Source organism: Mus musculus, chromosome 6 (genome assembly GCF_000001635.26).
Source record: "Mus musculus strain C57BL/6J chromosome 6, GRCm38.p6 C57BL/6J".
In the NCBI taxonomy this organism is placed as follows: domain Eukaryota; kingdom Metazoa; phylum Chordata; class Mammalia; order Rodentia; family Muridae; genus Mus; species Mus musculus.
Genome location: NC_000072.6, coordinates 113,662,839 through 113,683,825, shown reverse-complemented (window position 1 = coordinate 113,683,825; position 20,987 = coordinate 113,662,839). Strand labels below are relative to the sequence as shown.

Here is a 20,987-nt window from a genome sequence, read left to right as displayed (position 1 = left end):
GCTTGTAACAGCGAAAGCACATGAGTGGTTTGCAGAGAGAGACAAGTTACCACAAAGAAAGGGGATCCAGAGGCAGTTCCCAGAGCCCCGCCCTTGAGACCCTCCAGGGAAGAAAGATCTTATTTGTAGCCAGCAACAGCATCTGCTACTGGCAGTGAGTTCACAGTGTGGGGAGCTTGACTCTATTGTCAGGGCTGTGTACAGGCTAGGACAAAGTGTCCTTGACAAAAGCATCAACCAGGAACCCAGGAGAGGCTCAAGAGCCAACTCCCAGGACCCAGGAAATGTGAAGGAAAATTAGAGCGAGCGACTAGTGAGTGAAACCACAGGACAAAATGTCAATCAGAGCTGGGGCGTGGTGGCACATGCCTTTAATCCCAGCACTCGGGAGGCAGAGGCAGGCGGATTTCTGAGTTCGAGGCCAGCCTGGTCTACAAAGTAAGTTCCAGGACAGCCAGGGATACACAGAGAAACCCTGTCTCGAAAAACCCACCAAAAAAAAAAAAAGGCAATTGGAGGTAGGGGGAGGGGAGGGGTAAGGACAACCCCACCCTCACCCCACCCCCGACTTGATTAGCAAGGACTCACCAAAGAAAGGAAGGCAGGCTGAAACAGAGGAAAAGGCTCACTCAGAGGGCTGCAGCTGACTGTGTGGCACAAGTCTGTAATCCCAGAACTCAAAAATAGGCAGAGGCAGGAGGATGACCAAGAACTCAAAGCCATCCTAGACCATAATGTAAGATCAATCCCCTCACAGATATACATACCCCCCACACACAAAAAAAAAAAGAAAAGAAAAGAAAGAAAAGAAGAAGAAAACTAAGGCTAGAATGAGGCTTAGCAGTTGCATACACACGGCAGCGCCAGTTGCTGTGCTTCTAAAATGGCAGTGTGGGAAGATGTCATGGATGCCAAGAGCTCTGGTCTGAGGCCTGAGAACTTTGCATGTGGTGGGCAAGGCCCTCCCTGCCCACATGGACGTGTGCCCAAGGATACCAGCCAACCAACCCGAAGTGACTGGATCTCTTACCAGGTAAACTGGACTGCGGTCCTTGTCCATCGCAGGGATGCCGGTAAGGACCTCGGCCAATACCTGGGTAGGAGAGAACACAGAGTTGACACACACAGTCAGCAAAAGACTTAGACAATGACAAAGGCTTCATCTTTTCTGATATTATTACTGTTAATACTATTATTATTTAATAATAATAGTAAATAAAATAAATAATAATTTATTTATTTATTGAGTGTGTGTGTGTGTGTGTGTGTGTGTGTGTGTGTGTGTGTTGGTATTCACCCGCCATGGCACTTGCACAGAGGTCAGAGAGCAACTTGTGAGAACTGGAGCTCACCTCCCACTGCGTGGGTCCCCGGACTGGAACTCAGGTTGTCAGGCTTGGCAGCAAGCACCTTTTCCCACTGAGCCATGTTGCAGCCCCTTTTTCTTGTTTTGGTTTGGTTTGGTTTGGTTGTTTGATTGATTGATTGATTGTTTCAAGACAGGGTTTCTCTGTGTAGTCCTGGCTGTCCTGGAACTCACTCTGCAGACCAGGCTGGCCTCAAACTCAGAAATAAGCCTGCCTCTGCCTCCCAAGTGCTAGGATTAAAGGAGTGCGCCACCACTGCCCAGCCCTTTTCTTGGTTTTTTGTTTGTTTGTTTGTTTTTGTTTGGTTTGGGTTGGTTTTTTTTGGTTTGTTTTTGTTTTTTTGTTTTTTTTGTTTTTCTTTTTTTTAAGACAAGGGTCTTTTGACATTACTCTGTAGCTGAGGGTGGCCTTGAGTTCCTGATTGTCTTGCCACCCTACCAGGATTCCCCACCCCCACCTACTTTACTCACTCACAGAGGAACACAGCCCTGAGCCAACACCCAAGTGGGAAACTGTGATTTGTACCTGTGCGAAGAGCAAGCCTGCCATTCCTGTTCATGAGATTCTCAGCAGTGTAAAAGATTCAGGAGTGAGCCAGGTGGTGGTGACGCACACCTTAAATCCCAGAACTCAGGAGGCAGAGACAGGTGGATCTCTACCCGCTCCAGGCCAGTCCGGCCTATAGAGCTAGTTCTAGGATAGCCAAGGCTACCCAAAGAAACTCTTGTCTCAAAAAACAAACAAACAAACAAACAAACAAAAAATAAAACTACAGACATGGGAGACAGACACAGAAGCCTGGACTGGAAGTCCAGCTCTGCACAAGAAGTGAGTCCCAGGGTTGGGAACTGAAACTTGGGCCAGAATCTGCATGTGTCACGTGGGGTAGAGCAGCTATGCTGCAAGATGAACAGCAATGGTGTCTCTCCCACACCCTCCTGCAACAAGTTAGAGCAGTAAACCACAGGTTAGGCACTGAGGTTACCCTGCTCACGGGGAGCGTGACAACAGTGGCCAGGAGGGGGCAGCACAGAGCACTCCATAGAAAAGGGTCTACAGTCAGTTGAGAAGAGGCAGTCAGCAAGGTCCTTGCAGGAAGGAACAGAGGAAAACAAATCAGGAGATAGACATCTCCTCTGTCTCAGCCATGTGATTCCGGAAGGAACAAGTCTCTGACAAGGGTCACTTAGTGAGCATAAAAACACTGAGACAACAGCGGGCAAGATGAGGTACTGGCGTGCAGGCCAGACTATTAGGGTTCAATCCCACAAGGTGGCAGGAGAAAGGCCACAACTCCAGATAGTTATTCTCTGACCTCCATATGCAGTATGGCATGTGCACACCTGCACACACATGCACGCATGCACATGCATATGCACACACACATGCACATAGGCACAAACATGCACACATGCACACACTCACACTAATACTACAATACCCATATATACACATCCTATTACACTCTTTTTAAATTTTATTTATTTATTTACTTACTTAATTACTTACTTATTTACTTATTTGAGACAAGTCTCTCTATAGAGCCCTCACTGCCCTGGAACTCACTTTGTAGACCAAGCTGGTCTTGAACCCACAGAGATCACCTGCCTTTGCTTTCTGAGTGCTGACATTAAAGGTATTTGCCACCACATCCAGCCCCATTACTACTCTATAAGCACCACTAACACCCCACTTTCCAGAAGGCAAAACTGAGGCCCAAACATGGGGTGGGCAGGTGTTAGATGGCGGAAGTGCCTGGACTGCACTAGGCCATACTGCCTGGTAGTTGGAGGGTCTGCCCTATTGCTTTGTTTTGACTTATTTCAATCTTTGTTTTCATTTGCTTTATTCTGTTCTGTTTGTTTTGAGATATAGTCTTCCTAAATTGCCTAGGTTCCCCTAGAACTCGCTCTGCCTCCTCTCCCAGAGAGCCACTGGTTCTCCAAGTAGGGCTGCTTAGCCTCACCGACACACTCACAGGAAACTCTAGGGGGGGATCAAATGGGGAAAATGGGAGCCAGCAGAGTGGCCAGCCAGGGGCAGAAGGAAACTGAATCTGGGACACAGAGGTCCAGTTGAGGGCAGAAGGCGGCCTGGTGAGGGCTCCAGAGGCAGATGTGAACAGACAGAAGACTGTGGTCACAGAGAGGAAGGACAGAGTTCAAGACAGGGAGGAAGGCACATGCAAAGCCCTGAGCGCAACAGTCTGAGTTTGGCTGCAGGCAACAAACTGTGCATCTCGGGTCACATTCCCAATGCTGTGGAACATTCTGTGGTCTTGCAACACCAAGTCGGACAGACAGACAGCAAGAAAACCAGGCTCTGCTGTCAAGTGGGGTTGCAGGGGCTTGCATCACCTTCTCTGCTGGGTTCACAACAACCAGGTCACAGGGTCAGCACCCTATTAAGTCTGGAATGAAAAGCCCGCTTGGCTTTGCTCGACAGTATCTTCCAAACCTATCCGTCCTCTCAGCCCTTTTAACACACCCATCCTGCAGACATCAACAGGACTCAGTGTGTCCTAAAGATGAACTGAGCAGACTATCAGGCTCAGACTACAGACGCTTTACAGTACGCCCTGAGCACCCGGCACCCGGTCCTGAGGCAGGGTATGCAGGAGAGGTAGATGGTCACCGATGGAAGAGTGATGAAGAAACATGACAGAGAAATAGGTGGTAGGCCAACAGTATGGACGGGAAGCAGGAAGTCGAGAGATAACATCTACAGCCCACAGAATCACCAACCATACACAGTTTCTGTATATACCTGTTTACCATTTTTTAAGAGTTTCTGACACAAGGTTAAGTTGACCTAGAACTCGCTATGTAGCCCAGGCTAGCCTGAACTAAAAGCAATCTTCCTGCCTTGACTTTCCAAGTGCTGGGATTACAAACATCTACCCCCATGCCCAGCTATGTAAACCTTTTTAACCATGAAAATCACTTATAACTCAGAAGCCATGTAAAATAGACCATAGAAGTTAGGCCTGGTTGCACACAGCTGCAATTCCAGTACTCAAAGGGCTGAGGCAGGATCGTGGTTGGTGGCTAGGCTGGACCACAGGGACCCAGTGACACCTTATTGCAAAAATTTGGGAAGTATGGCTCAGTGGTAGAACACATGTCTCGCATGTCTGAGGGTCTCGGTATTATCTCCGGTACCAAAAATGGGGGTGGGGAGGCAAATTAGGGACATACGTCAGTCCGTGAATGGTCACCTTGTGAACATAGGACTTGAGAGCTCAGATCCTGAGATTCTCATATACAAATGCCAGATGTTGTGGTATGCACTTGTAATTCAAGCCCTGGGGAGACTGAGACAGGAGGATCCTTGGGGTTCACTGGTGAGTCTAGCCTAACTCGTGAGCTTCAGGTCCATGAGAGAGCCGATCCCAAAGGAGGTCGATACTACCTGAGCGTCTCACTCGAACTACACCCCCATCCCACACCCCACACATAATGCACACCCACAGACTAAGAGCAAGTGAAATAAACGGTTTTCAAAGATGCCTTTGTCTCGGATCTGGCCTGGAGGCCACAGTCCAGCAGCCTCTGCTGTAACTCCACGCAAGCCCCACGCTTACAGCCAGCCTGTGGGCAGACGAGGAAATGCTTACAATTCCACAGCTGAAGATGTCCACCTGCTTGGTCAGCTGCCCCACTCTGATGAAGTGTTCCGGCAGATATGCAGCTGAGGCCTGGAACAGGTGAGTCCTCATGACGGTATATTTGGTCTTTTTATTGTCGGGATGAGGGTGAGCCACAGGATGAGCCAGCTTGGGGTTAAGATGCTGGTCCAGCAAGACGTTGGCACTGCGGGAAAGCAAGTGAAGAGGTTGCCGTGGAGACACACTGGCCAAACAATTTAGCACTGGGCAAGCGTCAGCCCTGGGAATGGTGGAGTGGAGGCACTCACAGAAGACACTCAACATGAAATAGCCAGCCATAAATGGGTAGGACCTTGGAAACCCACTCACTCCATTAAATGGAAATGGAGCTGAAAATTGGCCTAGTTGCCCCAGGAATATGCAGGAAATGCAGACTTCTACTCCCCACAGATGCCAGCCCTGGCCGGCCCCACCGCTCATCAGGTCAAGCCCACTGCTCATTCTGGCCTAGACTCCTCTAAAGCTGTTCCCATTACAAGCTCTGGCCTCTCTGGGGCCAACCCAGACACTGGCATCCTTTATAACCCAGTTACATCCTTTGTAACTCAGTTTGCTCAGGTTGTAGGGAAGGGGAGCTTTTTTTTTTTAATTTTTAAAGGGAGAAGTGAAAATATACTTTGATCCAGTCATAATTGGAGGGAGAGAAAATTCTCAGAGAGAGAATTCCTTGGGGGAGGGGGTATGCATGCCACATCTTGCCAGGGGAGCTCAGTGGGAAGTTTTGCAGGCTCTCTCCTTCCATCATTTAGATTCAAGGGATCAAACTCAGGCCATCAGGCCTGGCAGCGAGCATTTTCACCCGCTGAGCCATCTCACTGGTCCACCGAGCAGTATTTGAAAAAGAAGACACCAGGCCAGGCACAGTGGCAGCTCACCTATAATCCCCAGCACTTGGGAAACTAAGATAGAGCTGCTGGAAGTTCGAGGCCAGTGTAGGCTACGTAGTGAGCTTCAGGTCAGCCTGGGCTACACTGGTAAGTTAGAGGCCAGTTCTGCTCGACAGCAAGACTTTGTCTCAATAAACAAACAAAAAAAAAGTTTAAAAAATCTTTTTAATAATAGCCAGCAACTCCAATATCTACTATTAGGAGTATCTAAATAAGTGTGAGCAAGCCGCTTCACCGCAAGGTTAAGAAATCACAACAAGCCGTGAAACCTTGCAACATGGGGAGGCAGAGGAGGAACTGAGAGCCGTGAAACCATCCAGTCTTAGGGGTGAGGATTTGCGTGGGAGGACGACGCAGCTGGATGGTGGAGCACGCCCAGGGTGATGGGGCCATCAAATGCAAGTCAGGAGGGGAAAGAAGAAAGGGCTTTTGAGCTGGCTTGTACCACAGGAGAGGGAACCTTGAGGAACCACAAGACCTCTATGGTCGTGCAGCTGGTTCTGCTAAATGCCTTGGACTCTTGGAATCTCTCCCGTGATGGCAGTTCTCTAGTTCTTGGAAACCTGACACTAAGATGCGGGGGATAGGAAACCTGGAAAACTCCCTGACAAGGTCTATCGCTAACCGACAAGCAAGGCAGGCACTGAGCAAAGTTCAAATGGGGAGCTCAAATCCCAAGGCTGGGCACAGCTCCCAGATGGAGTGCAAGCCGGCTCACTCCTGAGTAGATGGTCAAATGTTTAGGGTGCTGTGGCCTGCAGGGAAACTAATCCAGAAAGGCCACAGATAAAGTGACAGCTTCATACCTCAGAAATACTGGATTTTGAGGATATGAAGAGAGAGCTAAGGTCCCCAAGGGAGGGGAGATAGAGGAGAAGAAGGGGGAAGGGGAGGGGAGAGACAGACAGACAGCAAGAACAGGAGCTGTCCTGGTTCTCAAAGCCAGACCTGGGGAGCAAGCCCAGCTCATGCTGCCCTCTCACCTCTTTTTTCTTTTCTCTCTTTTTTAAAAAAAGATTTATTTATTATTTATTTATTTAATGTATCCACCATTGCTCTCTTCAGACACCCCAGAAGAGGGCATCAGACCCACCATTGCATGGTGGGTTGTGAGCCACCACGTGGTTGCTGTGAACTGAACTCAGGACCTCTGGAAGAGCAGTCAGTGCTCTTAACCACTGAGCCATCTCTCCAGCCCGCCCTCTCACCTCTTAACATTGCTGTGGATGATGTCCAGGCTATGCAGGTGCTCCACGGCTAGAAGCAGCCCTGAGCAGATGCTGGCCCGCTGTGGCCAGGGCAGCATGTCTGAGTTGCCCTAAGAGAAAGAGAAGGTATAAAAAGGGTCACTCCTGAACCATCCTAAAGTCTTTATAGTCTGTTCTCGGACTGCTTCGAACCCATCCTTGGTCACGGGGCTCAGCCAGTGTGATGTACTACCTTGAGGTGATTATTATTATTATTATTATTATTATTATTATTATTATTATTTTGTTTGTTTTGTTTTTCGAGACAGGGTTTCTCTGTTTAGCCCTGGCTGTCCTCAAACTCAGAAATCCGCCTGCCTCTGCCTCCCGAGTGCTGGGATTAAAGGCGTGCGCCACCACGCCCGGCTGAGGTGATATTATTTGTATCAAACAGAGCTACTTGAAATTCCAAGATCAGACACACTCCTGCTGTGTGACTTTGGGAAGACGCTTGAAGCCTCTGAGCTTTTGTCTCCTTGGATATGAAATGGACCGGAAGTCCTGGATTTGATCTTAGCATTATAAAGACTAGGAGAGCAGTTGGGGACAGAGTTCAGTTTAAGCTGTCTGCTCCTATCCAGGTCCTGGACTTCATTCCCCAGCGCTGCACAAACCAGGCATGGTAGCACATGCTTGTACTCCTAGCACTCAGGAAGTAAAGACAGGAGGACCAGAACTTCAAGGTCACTGTCTACCATATAGCAAGTTTGAGGCTAACCTGGCTACTGGTGATCTTGTCCTCCCCCCCCCAAAAAAAATCATAAATAAAAATAAAATGAAATAAAGGATACATTGATATCTATATTGAAGCTTTTATAAGCTTTCAAAAAAGTTTACACTCTTTGAAGTCCTTAACTTGACTCCTAGGCAAGAGCTATCTGTTCCGTCCTGTGACTACAGCCACTGGTTTACCTGAGCCCAGAGTCTGTCGTGCAGAGAGCCATTTGCCATGTAGGGGTAGATGAGGCTGTGGAACTGTCTTCCAGTGCAGAAACCCAGCAGAGGTAGGACGTTCGCGTGGCAGCATCTGAACCCAGCACAAGTGCACAGTCAGGCATGAAAGAGCAAGAGCCACAGGCAGACCCCACTTCCTGGCTCAGACCACCCGCTACCTCCCAGCCGCCACAGGCTCTGGTCCCTGGTGGCCTCACCCTATTTCCCTGCTGTGCAGTCTGGCACCATCCCCAACCCACTTCTGGGAAAAGGCTGAAAGATGAAGAACCTGCTAGAGGCCACCACACCCGCCTCAGGGTTATGAGTCACCTTTCTCCTCTTGGCTCTCCTCATGACTCTAGCCACATCTCATGCTCCACATGTGAACCATCCACGTGTCTACCTGGGAAAGGACACTTCTCTTCTGCCTCCCAGAAACCTCTTGCCTCATTAATCACCACCCACTGTTTTTGTTTTGTTTTGTTTTTTTTTAAGATCTATTTATTTGTGTCATGTATGTGAGTACACTGTTGCTGTCTTCAGACACACCAGAAGAGGGCATGGGATCCCATTACAGATGGTGATGAGCCACCATGTGGTTGCTGGGAATTGAACTCAGGACCTCTAGAAGCACAGTCAGTGCTCTTAACCACTGAGCCATCTCTCCAGCCCCATCACACAGTCGTTACACACAGTTTTCCATCTCCTTCTTGTGGCCACAGCCCAGGCTACCTCGAAGGGCAACTACAGATGGCCTTGTGCCAGGTCATGCTGCGTTCCCGTGCCCTACTTCACACCTGTCTCATTCACTAGCTTTGCACGCCTGTCCGTCCTGCATGCACTAGGAGGCAGGAGCTACTTGGTTTCAAGTGAGCTCTCCCTCTAACCTGGTATAGCCTGGGCTACTAAACTAATGAGTGGAGGAATAGCCACTGAGCCTATCTATGAGAACACAGAGTTGAAGCAAGGGCACATGTCTGATCTCCATTGAATGAGTGTCTACATGTTTACACTCATGTGTGTTATCTCCTATGAAGAAGGCATTTAGAAATGACAAACTAGCTAGGTATGGTGACAAAGCTAGGACATGTCTCAGTCCCTGACTGTCCTCGTCCCTCCCCAAGCTCCCGTCAGCTCTGGGATGGGAAGCCTTTGGTGTGCAGCCTTCCTGCCTCAGCATTTCAAGTGCTGGGGTGACAAGACCACACCTCGCAGCAGTGAACAGATTGGAGGCTTTCTTACTTTACCCCTGTAATATTGGGGGGTGGGGCAGTGGGATGGGGAGTTGCTAGGACTAGAACTCAGGGCCTTATCTGTGCTTGACTACATCTCCAGCCAGCTTGTAGAATAAAGAGTGAGTTAGAAAACATGTGTTCTCCACAAACTGTAGACTACAGCAAGTGCCCTACTGTGTGTTCAGCCCAGAAGGAGTCATAGACACTGTGAACACTGGAAAACACAGCCGTATACCAATAAAACTTTATTTTATGTCATCTTGTATCCATGGACCATGAGCTATCCTTTAGATTTGTTTCAACCATTTTAAAATATAATAAAAGCCAGGCCAACTGTAGTGGCCCACACCTTTAATCCAGCACTTAGAAGGCAGAGGCAGATGGATCTCTGTGAGTCTGAGGCCAGCCTGGTCGACAGAGAGAGTTCCAAGCCAACCAGGCTACATAGTAAAACCTAGTCTCTAAAAAATAAAATAAGCCAGGTGTAGTAGCTCACACCTTTAATCCCAGCACTTGGAAGGCAGAGGCAGGTAAATCTTGGTGAGTTTAAGGCCAGCCTGGTCTACAATGCAATTTCCAGGACAGGCAGGGATACACAGAGAAACCCTGTCTCTAAAATAAAATAAAATAAAATAAACCATTCTTCAATCTTGGCTGTATAAACACACACAGAGGCAGACTTAGTTCCGTGGGTCCCCACATGTCTAGTGTTGAGATAGGTTTGCCATTGACCACCAGTCTGTTTGCCTGTTTCAAAATGCGATAGGGAGGATCTCTTTCTTCATACATGGAAGGAGGAGCTGGAAAAAGCCAGGGTTTCTTGAGAATTCTATTTTTTGCTGCATAAGAAGAGCACAGACTCTGGAGTCTATGAAGACTCATACTCTGGCCCTGCCACTTACTAGCTGTGTGGTCTTGGGCCAAACACTGAGCCTCTCTGGGCCCCAACGTATACACCTATCAACTGTGGCCCTGGGATCTGTGTTGCAACATTCTGGTGACGCTGGAATGAGCTTGTATATGCTATGACCTGAGCATGTGCCCCAGAGTTTGTGTGCTGGAAACTGAGGCCCCAAATTTATAGTCAGAGGTATTTGGAGGCAGGGTGCTTAGGGTTAGGTGAGATCATGGGCTAGGGCTATACAAGAGTAGAGACCCTCAGTCACACTGTGTGATGACCACTGCTGTGGTACCTGCTACATGAGGCCTCAATGGATGCCCTCTGAGCTCCCAGCCTCTAAAACCACGAAATAAACAAACATGTGCTTTAGAAACCGCCCTCTCCGTGACAGCCTCAGAAAATGGCCCAGAACAATAATGACAGTGCTAACCACTTGCCTTGCACACAGGAAGCACTGCCTGCCGTCATCATTAGGCCAGGGGCTCTGCACCGGAAGCTTACCTGAGGCAGAGCTGCATCTCTGCCTGTAGGAATCTGTCCATGGACCCTGGACTGGAGCCGGCCACCTGTGGGAAAATACACAGCCCCTGAAGACCCATCCACCCTCAGCCCCCGGCCTCACTGCTCCCTGCAGACACCCTCACCTCACCTCCCTGAGCTTCTTGAAGGCGAAGGCCACACCGTTCCTTTGACCCTGGTAGATATCGGCAAAGGTGCCCTCGCTGATTCGGTGGCTTTGGTCAAAGTCCTCAGTTGCTTGGACGACATCTGCTTCACTCCAGAAAAGCCTGTCTCCGGGCAAACCCAAAAGCCTTTCTTGCTTGGGGGCAGATGTGGAAGTACTGCAATACTGGAGATTGGGAGAGAAGAGTGGATGGTGACCATGAAAGCTGGCTGAAACACAGGCACACAGAAATTGATATTTATAAGGTTACTTAAACCCTTATTAATCATTCTAGGAAATAGTTCTAGGAAACTATTCTAGGCAAAAACAGGCAATTAAAGATGAGTCTGTTCCTGCCAGTTAGATCCACTAGAATTGGCTTATAGAAAATGAGGATGGGGCCGGCAAGATGGCTCACTAGATAAAGGCTCTCGGAAAGCCTGGCCACCCGAGTTCAACCCCCAGGACATTAATAATAAACTCCTGAAAGTTGTCCTCTAACTTCACATGTGTGCCACAGCATACACATGCCCTCACATATACATACATACATACATACATACATACATACAAAATAAATAAATGTAGTATAAAATTTTAAAGATTATGTACAAAAAGAAAAGGAAAACAAAGGTTTATAGAAACTTCTTAATAAATATTTTTAAAGATGTATTTATGAGTGCTATCTGCATTTACATCTGCAGGCCAGAAGAGGGCATCAGATCCCATTACAGATGGTTGTGAGCCACCATGTGGTTGCTGGGAATTGAACTCAGGACCTCTGGAAGAGCAGCCAGTGTTCTTAACCGCTGAGCCATCTCCCAGGCTCCTGAAGGTTTTTGTTTTTGTTTTTGAGATAGTTTCCCTGTGTACCCCTGGCTGGCCTGGAGCACACATTGTAGACCAGGCTAACCTCAACCTGCCTGCCTGTCCTCCAACTGCTGGCCCTAAAGGTCCTTAATGATTCAATCATCTCTGAACATGATTAAGTTACAGGAGATATTTATTAACCAGCCCAGGAGTTGCTGCTTTCTCCCCCAGGGACAAGCCCAAACCCTCAACTTCTCAAAAACATACAAACTTTTGATATCTTTAAAACAATAAAAATAAAAAATAAACCCAAAAACCAGGGATTTACTATGTCACTCTGATTGGTCTCAAACTCACCGTACACACCATGCTAGCCTCTAACTCACACAGAACTGCCCACCTCTGCCTCCCAAGTGCTGGGATTAACGGCAAGGTCTTTATCTTTTCAAACTAGAAGAAAAGGCTGGGTATGCTAGTTCACGCCCATGACGACATCATGTGGGATTCAAAGGTAGGAGGATTCACAAATTCAAATCCAAACTGAGCTACATAGTGAAATCTTGTCTCAAAAAAATAAGTAAGGATGCAGCTCAATTGGTGGAGTGCTTGCCTGACATGCACAGGCCTTGAGTTCCATCCTTAACACACATAAACTGGGTGTGGTGATGCATGCCTGTTATCCAGTAATTTGGGAGGTGGAGGCAGTAGTTCAAGGTTATCCTCAGCTATACAACAAGTTTGAAGCCAGCCTGGGCTACATGGAACCCTGCCTCAAAAGAGTAAAAAGCTATTTCCCTCGCCCCATCCCCCTTGGCTGGGGTGGGACCCAGGGCTGTACCACTGAGCTGTATGCAAACTGTTGCTTTCATTTCTAACCCAGTGTGAATTATTACCAATAGAGTCACAACAGTATCTGGGAGCATTAACAAATGAGGGCAAAAGTACCCACAAGAATAACATCAAAGAACATTCTGGAACCCAAGTTAAAGTGCAGGACCACTCTGACTGTTGCTCAAGTCTGACAAGAAAGTGGGGAGGGCTGGGCAGTTGTAAACTAGTTCCTGTAACTGCCTGTGTAGGCGTTACTGGTTCAGGTCTTGCTTACCCAGGGCCATTAAAAACAAAGGTCCTAGCTGGGCAGTGGTGGCCTTTAATTCCAATACTTGTGAGGCAGAAGCAGGAGGATTTCTGAGTTCGAGGCTAGTCTGGTCTACAGAGTGAGTTCCAGGACAGCCAGGGCTACACAGAGAAACCCTGTCTCAAAAACAAACAGGAAAAAAAAAAAAAAAGAAGGAAGAAAGAAAGAAAGAAAGCAAAGATTCTATTGAGTTTGTAGTGAAGGCCTGTCCTCCCAGCTGCTCCACTAGAGGCTGAGACAGGGGGATCACAAGTTCAAGGCCTGTTGTCTATGACCCTTAATAAAAGCTTGCTCAAAAACAAAACAAAACAAAACAAGCACAACAAACAAAAAAAGAAAAAAGGGGGCTATAGTTATGGTTCAGTGGTTGAATGCAAAGAACCCTGGGCTCAATCCCCAATGTGGCAAACATGAATCCTGGCCCGGGCTGGGACTCAGTGCTAGGGTACTTCACTGGGCCCTGAATCATGCCCCAAAGACACAACCGACCAAGACCCGCAAACTCAGTGCAGCACACACCCCTTGTTCTGCTGATGAGTATCCTTAATCTCAGAAGTTTGGGGAGACATTTGTGGGTCCCTTGTCCTCCCCACTCCCACACTGGTCTCAGGGAATGAAGAAACTGTTTCTGAGAGGACCACGAGCCAAGACACAACTGGGATAGAAGCACAGGGTGGATTTACCTTAGACTGGGGAGAGTCGGGTGCATCAGTTTTCAGGGAACAAGGGGCATCCATCTCGCACGGACGCTGCCGCTGGGCCCCAGCCATGATGGGCCCTAGAAAGGACAACACAGTCAACACTCTGCCTGGGGACGCATCCCGAAGCGACCTTTTCCCTCAGTCAGTGCTGTCACCTCCTGACACCGCGGAGGGGGTGGGGGAGGCCAGCTCCATGGTGTCAATCCTTTTAAGCCTGGTGACATCTTGCAACAGGTGCAATTTGTCATCTTGAATGACAGGAGGAGACCAGGAAGTGGGAGGTGTCCTGAGCAGCCGGGGTCACATGATGGGGGATGCCCCTGTGCTGCCCCTGTGCCACTGCCTGGCAGAGGACACAGAGAAACCTCCAGTGTGGTTCCACAGCAGATGCTGTTCTACCTGGGGTGGCCTGAAGGACTGGGGAAATCAAGGGCACGGAGGGGGAGGGGAGGCTCAGCACTCACTTGGTAAATACCCAGGCACCTCCATCCTGTGGGTACCAGTAGCCAGGGCTGAATCAAGCACCTATCATGCTACTTTGCAGAAGGGACTCAAGTATCCATAGACTCTGGTACCCTGCAGGAAGGAGTTCTGGAACCAGTTCCTCAATGGCCGCTGGGTCACCAGAAGTCTGATCATCACTGAAGCCGGCTGATGGAAGCATGAACCGTCTACTCGAGTGGGTTGGTCTGTTTGTTCTTGTTTTTGTTTTTTGAGACAGGGTTTCTCTGTGTAGCTCTGGCTACCCTGGAGCTCTCTGTAGACCAAGGTGCCTTTGCCTCATGAGAGCTGGGATTAAAGGCTTGCACCACCACCACCACCTGGCCAAGATTTTCCATTTTTTAAATGTTTTCAAAGAACTGTCTAAGGTTTCCCCGGATGGCCGGGCAAGGCAGAGCAGCCCAGCCGATGAAGTAACCATGGACCACCCTTGCAGCCTGGACAGCAGCACAGAGCCTTCAATGCACTGCTTTCGTTGTCTGTGTGGACACTGCAGATTCTTAATAAGAAACTACACATACTACAACATATACCACACACACAATATACACCACACACACCCATAAACACACCAAACTCCATGCATCACACACACACACACACTTCATACCATACCACACACACAATACACCATACACACACACACACACACACACACTGTACTGCAAACACTACATACACTGTATACACTGTTGCCACAGTGGATCACAGAGGGCCTAGTGTGTAACTTCCTGTCTGCTGAGCGCTGCACGGGTTCATGGAAGGTCGGGGACACACCGCAGGACCCATTCATCTCAACATAAAAGTCCTCAAAATACAACGCTCCAAGCGCCCAAACTTTTCCTCTAAAATAAAAAACGCCCTCAAACAGCAACTTCCCCGGACAGACCACAAGCCTGAAATCTGGGGCTTTCCCAGGGCTGAGTGGCCTCAGTAATCAATGGAAAGAATAACTCCTCCTGTTTCAACTCAGAAATAGAACTTCCGCTTCTGTGGGAGGGACTGCAGGGACAGGCCCAGTGGCCCCGGCACACCTGCTCCCCAGGGCCACTCAGGAATGTGGGCCACACAAAGGCTAATGGTGAAAGTACAGAGAGGCCCTGGCACCCGCCCGCTCCTCCCCCACCTCCCCTCTCATTATCTTTCTCCCTTTGGCAAAGGAACAGCAGTTTGGCCCGGGTCTGAGGACCTATCAGGAATTGGGGTTCATAGGTCAGCACATTTTTCCCCTTCCTTCTTCGATATCTTTAGTTACAGGAAATAGTCCTTGACTTAGCATTAACTGCCAGCCCCCTCCACACACACTTTTCCTCCTTTTTTTTTTCTTTTTTCTTTTTTTTCTTTTTTTTTTTTTTTTGAGATGGGGTCTCATTATGCAACCCTGGCTTGGAACTGGATATAGAAACTGTAGAGAGCACAAGGTCCTTGTGTTCACAGTCTGACTCCAGGTCCGACTTAGACCACACTAGATTCTCCCCTGGCCCCTTAAGAGCTATAGAAGCCATACTTTTTCTTTCTTTCTTTCTTTCTTTCTTTCTTTCTTTCTTTCTTTCTTTCTTTCTTTCTTTCCTTTTTTCCTTCTCTTCTCTTCTTTTCTTCCTTTTTCTTCTCTTCTCTTCTTTTCTTCCTTTTTCTTCTCTTTTCTTTTCTTTCTTTTTTCAAACTTGGAGACCTATCTTCCTCTGCCTCCAAGTGCTGGGATTAAAGGCATTATCCCCCACCACCCAGCTAGAATCTGTGAGGACAGGACAGCCAGCCCTGACCTGATTGCCCGGTGGTGTTGCCTGCCCAGAAATGAGCTACTCCAGTCTTCCAAGCACTCAGACCTGAGCGACCATTCACACGCATCCCCTGTAATGACTAAAGAAACATCATATGGAGCCAGGCATCCGGTAAAGGCCACGGACCTGTTGCTCTGGAATGCCTGGAGATCCTGGGCCTGCGGGGGAGATCAGAATAGGACAATGGGCTGTGAGGTGTTAACATCTATCTGCCTCTGAGTCTGTAAAGCCTGCTTCTCACTATGGGAAGGGATGGCGTGGTCTTTTATTACTATGTAGCAGGAAAGTAAGGAACAGCTGAGGGAAGTGAAACATTCTCCAGCCCAGCTGTGGCTTCCATCGGCAGTTGTTTTGCACACCTTTCTACTGGCTATGGAGTTGTTTTTAACTGGATTTCCCTGTCCCCTCACACAGATCCATATGGTTACCAGCTCTGGTATCTGCAGAGGCACATGCCTAAAGAAACCATGTTGGCCTGGAATTTTCATTCACACACATACACACACACACACACACACACACACACACACACACACACACACACACCATCCACCCAGCTAAGGTGCCTGATTCTCTGCAATAGGATGCAATGGGCTCTGTTCTTACCCATTTACAGATGGAGGAACTCAGAAATGATGAGGCTGAGAGGGAATGTAAGCACTGGTGGGTCAACCTCTGGCCCAAGCCCCTAACAGTGACTGCTCCATGCAGGACTGGCTAGCTTCGGGCTCCTCAGTGAGCTGCATTTTATGGCTCTGGGATCTTGAGCTTGCAGGCCAGAGGTTACAGGAGATGAGAGGCTGGACACACATACAGTGCTCTCTGCAAGGCTCTGGGACAGCAGCGTAGGCTGTATGGGGGAGGTAGAAGTGCTCAAACCCCATGGTTAAATCACCTTGAGCAAATCCTTATTTTTTCTTTTGCTGAAATTGATGGGAGAGGGAGTGGCTCAAGGGTAAAGCACTTATCTCGCACGCCTAACCCCCAGGGTTCCATGCCCAGCTCTCCCTCCCTGACCCACTCTGAAAATGGTATTTGTAAACTTAACACTGTAATGAGAATTTTGGAATTTTGGTTTCTTTAAAAAACACAGACACATATGTTTTTGTTTTAATCCCAGGTGCAAGGATATCGGGCTGTGTGGTAGCTGCTGACTATGATTTGCCTCATGCTCTAGCAGAGCCGTGGTTTTGCCAGCTGCAGATGGTTTCTGCAATTGTGTGATGTTTGGAATTCTGGGAATTTTTCAGAAGGTATATAAATTCTACAGCCCCGAGAGGTGGGGGTGGTGGCTGTTGGTCACTCAGGAGGGTTGGTTGCAGTTTGTTAGCAGTCATGCTCAAAGAGGAAAGAAACTAGATTCATGGATCCCCCCCCCCCCATATCCTTCTTTCTCTCCTATCTAGTGATTAGGGTGAAAGTGGGATGGGTGGGGCATAAAGGGTAGGAAGAAGACCCCACAAAGTAACAAAGACCACTACATAAACATTTAGCTGAGGACTGAAGCCAGATCTGTGTATACCAAGCAGACACTCTGTCATGGGCCACAGGGATCCCTGACCTCAGCTTCCTGAGGAAAGCCAGATAGCAGCCACCCAGTTACGTAGCCCAGAATAGAGTCAAAATCAAGGTCCTCCTGCCTCAGAGGCTGGAATAGCTGGGATTGCACGCATACACCACCACACCTGGATATCTAACTCACTGTGCAGTGTGATTTGATGTACACACACACACACACACACACCCCATGCCCCCAAAAGAAAAAAATAATACCCATGGGTCTGAAAAGATGGCTCAACAATTAAGAGCACTGATCACTCTTTAGGAGGACCTGGGACTGATCCTAGCACCCACATCATGATACACCACCATCCCTAGCACCCACATAGTGATCCTAGCACCCACATAGTGATACACCACCATTCCTAGCACCCACATAGTGATCCTAGCACCCACATAGTGATCCTAGCACCCACATAGTGATACACCACCATACTAGGGAATCCCAGGGAATCCAATGACCTCTTTTGACTCCACTGTATGCAAGTAGTCCTTATGTATAGTCAGGCCAAGCACCCATACACAGAAAAGAAAAATGTATAAATCTAAAACTCAGAAGAGGAGGAGGAAGGAGGGGAGGAGAGCACCTGTGTCTAGAAGGGAACGTGGCTTCACAGGCCGGACTTTCTCCTGTTCATCCTTGAGGTTTCTTCTAGAAGTAGCCACAGCCCCTGGCTTCACAGCCTCTGGGAAGGCTGGGAGGGGAGATGTGCTCTCAGGAACCGGCTTCCCTGGAACAAGGCATAGAGGACGGTGTCACTTTCCATGACCAGGAAGCTATGGCGGGGCAGGTCTGCAAGTCAGAGACTTGAGGTCCAACCCTGCCTCCAGCACAAATTCTCACTGTGCCTCCTGAGTTGTTCTCTCTGGGTCATGACTTGCTCATATGTCCACTGGGCTATGACAGTGCCACGTGGTTTGGCTCTGACATTCTGAAACACATACACACACACACACACACACACCTAGCTTCTGACTTGGTAGTTCTGTGACTTCCAAAAAGTCACTTTCCATCCATGAGCCTCCTATAAGATGGAGACCATTGGGGCTGGAGAGAAAGCTCGGCAGTTAAGAGCACTGACTGCTCTCTCTTGCCGAGGACCTGGGTTCCATTCCCAACATCCACAATAGCAGTTCAGAGCTGTCTGTAACTCCAGTTCCAGGGGAACTTCTGATCCCCGTGACTACCAGGCATGCACATGGTACACATATGTGCATATAAACACTCATACCCACAAAATAAACAGGGACTGGGGAGATGCCTCAGTGGTTAATAGCACTGGTGATCTTTCCGAAAACCCAGGTTTGATTCCCTGCACCCATATGGTGGTCCACAAATATCTGTAACTGTAGTTCCAGGGGATCCAACACCCTCTTCTGACCTCTGCAGGCACTACACATGTGTGTGGTACTCATATAATATATACAAGCAAAACACTCATACACATAAAATACAAATAAACAAATCTTTAAAAATAAATAAATTAAAACAAATGAAGACCACGAGGGTAATGCCTGCTTGCTGACTTTGTCAGGACTGCTGTGAGTGGAGAAATGGGAGCGCAGGTGCAGAAGGGCTTTGGAAAGGGCTGTGCAGTTTACTGAATGTGCAAACAAGCTGAAGACATCCGCCTGGGAGCTGGGTGTCGGATCATCTGCATAGCATGCACAAGACCCTGGGTTCCAGGAGCCCAAGTCCTGACTGTCCCGCAGTTTCTCTTCTCTGCTTCATACGTGAGAATCCTACACAGCAGCCATATCTAGAGAGACGGCCTGGTCCTGCTGCCCTACACACAACTGTACAGCTCATCTCTAAACAGCTTTAGGGACTTGCTGAGGATCACACAGCCCAGGTTGATAGGGCTGGCTACAGAAGTCACCTACAGGAAATGTCCTCACTTCTGCATAGTATATATAGTTTGGGGAACCCTCAATGATGGTGGGAGGTCACCTGCATGCCAGCTCATATCCAGACCTCACCGAGGTTCTTTTAAACAGCGTTCTCCTCTCTTCCAACTAGCGCCCAGGCTTACCCTTCCTGCTCGGCTCCCTTCCTTTGCCATCAGGCAGCAAGAGCCCGTTCTGGCCTTGTCACATCCCTGTTGCTTAAAGGGAAACACTATGGCTTCTTGTTGCCTGGATAATGTCTAAACTCCTTAGTCCGGATTCTTCAATATTCCTGCTTCAGCAAAACCCAAATCGTAAGAGAGGTGGATGTAACTCAAAGATGTTAGAGCTAACTGTGTGTGTGTGTGTGTGTGTGTGTGTGTGTGTGTGTGTGTGTGTGTGTGTGAAAGAAACAAGGTCCTTGGTTCTTGGTTGGTTTGGGGTGGACCCACGTGTGAAAATGAAAGCCCACGGGGGATCCCACACCCTCTTCTATCTTCTCTGGCACTTGGGAGGCAGAGGCAGGCGAATTTCTGAGTTCGAGGCCAGCCTGGTCTACAGAGTGAGTTCCAGGACAGCTAGGGCTACACAGAGAAACCCTGTCTCGGGAAAAAAAAAAGCCAGCCATGGTTGCAACCCCCTTTCATGCCAGCACTGGAGTCTCTATGAGTTCTGGGCCATCAAATAAGAGAAACTGCAGGGATAGTGGTGCACACCTTTGATCCCAGCATCTGGGAGGCAGAGGCAGGCAGATCTCTGTGAGTTCGAGACAATCCTGGTCTACATAGTGTATTCTAGGACAGTCAAGACAACATAGCAAGAACCTGCCTCAAAAAAACAAAATTTAACAAAGTTGGAGTCAGAGATGGACAGAAAGGAGTTTCAACCACCTCAAGCTGGGTGGGCAGCCTAGGAACAAGAACATCAGTCCAGGGAGCATTCATGGTGCAAGCGGGGAATCTGTTGGCTCTGCCCATTACAGCATAAAGAACTAACCAGGCTTCTAGCAACTACCTCACCCTTTGTCTAGTTCCTGCAATGGTCTTAAAAAACTCTAGAGAAGGAAGTTTCACAACATTTTCCTCTTTTGGAAAGCCACTTCCTCTCAGCAGTTTCTCTTTCTTTTCCTCTGTTTCTAATGATTCTGTAATTCTTTCTTTTTTTCACACACACACACACACACACACACACACACACACACACACACACACAAGCACGCACGCACGCACGCACGCGAGCCTGCCACATGTATGCAATGCCCACAGAAACCAGAAGAGGGCATCAGATCCCCTGGAGCTGGAATGACAGACAGCTGTGAGCCACCCAATGTGGGTGCTGGGAACTGAACTCAGGTCCTCCAAGAAGTATTCTTAACCCCTGGGCCATCTAACCAGCACCGTGTAATTCTTGTTTTTGTTTTTTTGTTGGCATCATGCCACCTGGAATGTAGTCTCTAAGCCAGCCACTTCCCCACTGCAGCCAAACCACACAGTCTGTGCCTTGTAGACCAGGCTGGCTCTGAAGCCCTGGAAGGGAACAGACAGTCTTTGTAACAAAATGTCAACAAAAACCATTTGCTGAGGTAACTGCCAATTCATAAGCATACCTGCCACCAAGCTGCCCAAACAGGGAGTGACCAAAAGCAGATGCTAAACATGTCCCCAGGAGGCAGGCTGTTCCATACATCTCTTACCCAGCCTCCACTGGG

General features: G+C 48.5%; 1 protein-coding gene across 3 annotated transcripts in view; it reads right to left on the bottom strand.

Annotated features, from left to right (window-relative positions):
- Irak2 (interleukin-1 receptor-associated kinase 2) overlaps window positions 1–20,987 on the bottom strand; it is a 56,560-nt gene that overhangs the window by 11,201 nt on the left and 24,372 nt on the right. For 2 of the 3 annotated variants that reach the window (NM_172161.4, XM_006505325.4), the window contains 8 exons: window positions 17,980–18,123; window positions 13,533–13,627; window positions 10,887–11,087; window positions 10,739–10,803; window positions 8,081–8,195; window positions 7,130–7,239; window positions 4,984–5,179; window positions 1,031–1,093 (listed from right to left, as the gene is read on the bottom strand). In NM_172161.4, the coding sequence (NP_751893.3) occupies window positions 1,031–1,093; window positions 4,984–5,179; window positions 7,130–7,239; window positions 8,081–8,195; window positions 10,739–10,803; window positions 10,887–11,087; window positions 13,533–13,627; window positions 17,980–18,123 (989 nt within the window). The remainder of the gene's footprint in view (window positions 1–1,030; window positions 1,094–4,983; window positions 5,180–7,129; window positions 7,240–8,080; window positions 8,196–10,738; window positions 10,804–10,886; window positions 11,088–13,532; window positions 13,628–17,979; window positions 18,124–20,987) is intronic. The other variant, NM_001113553.1, reaches the window with a different exon arrangement.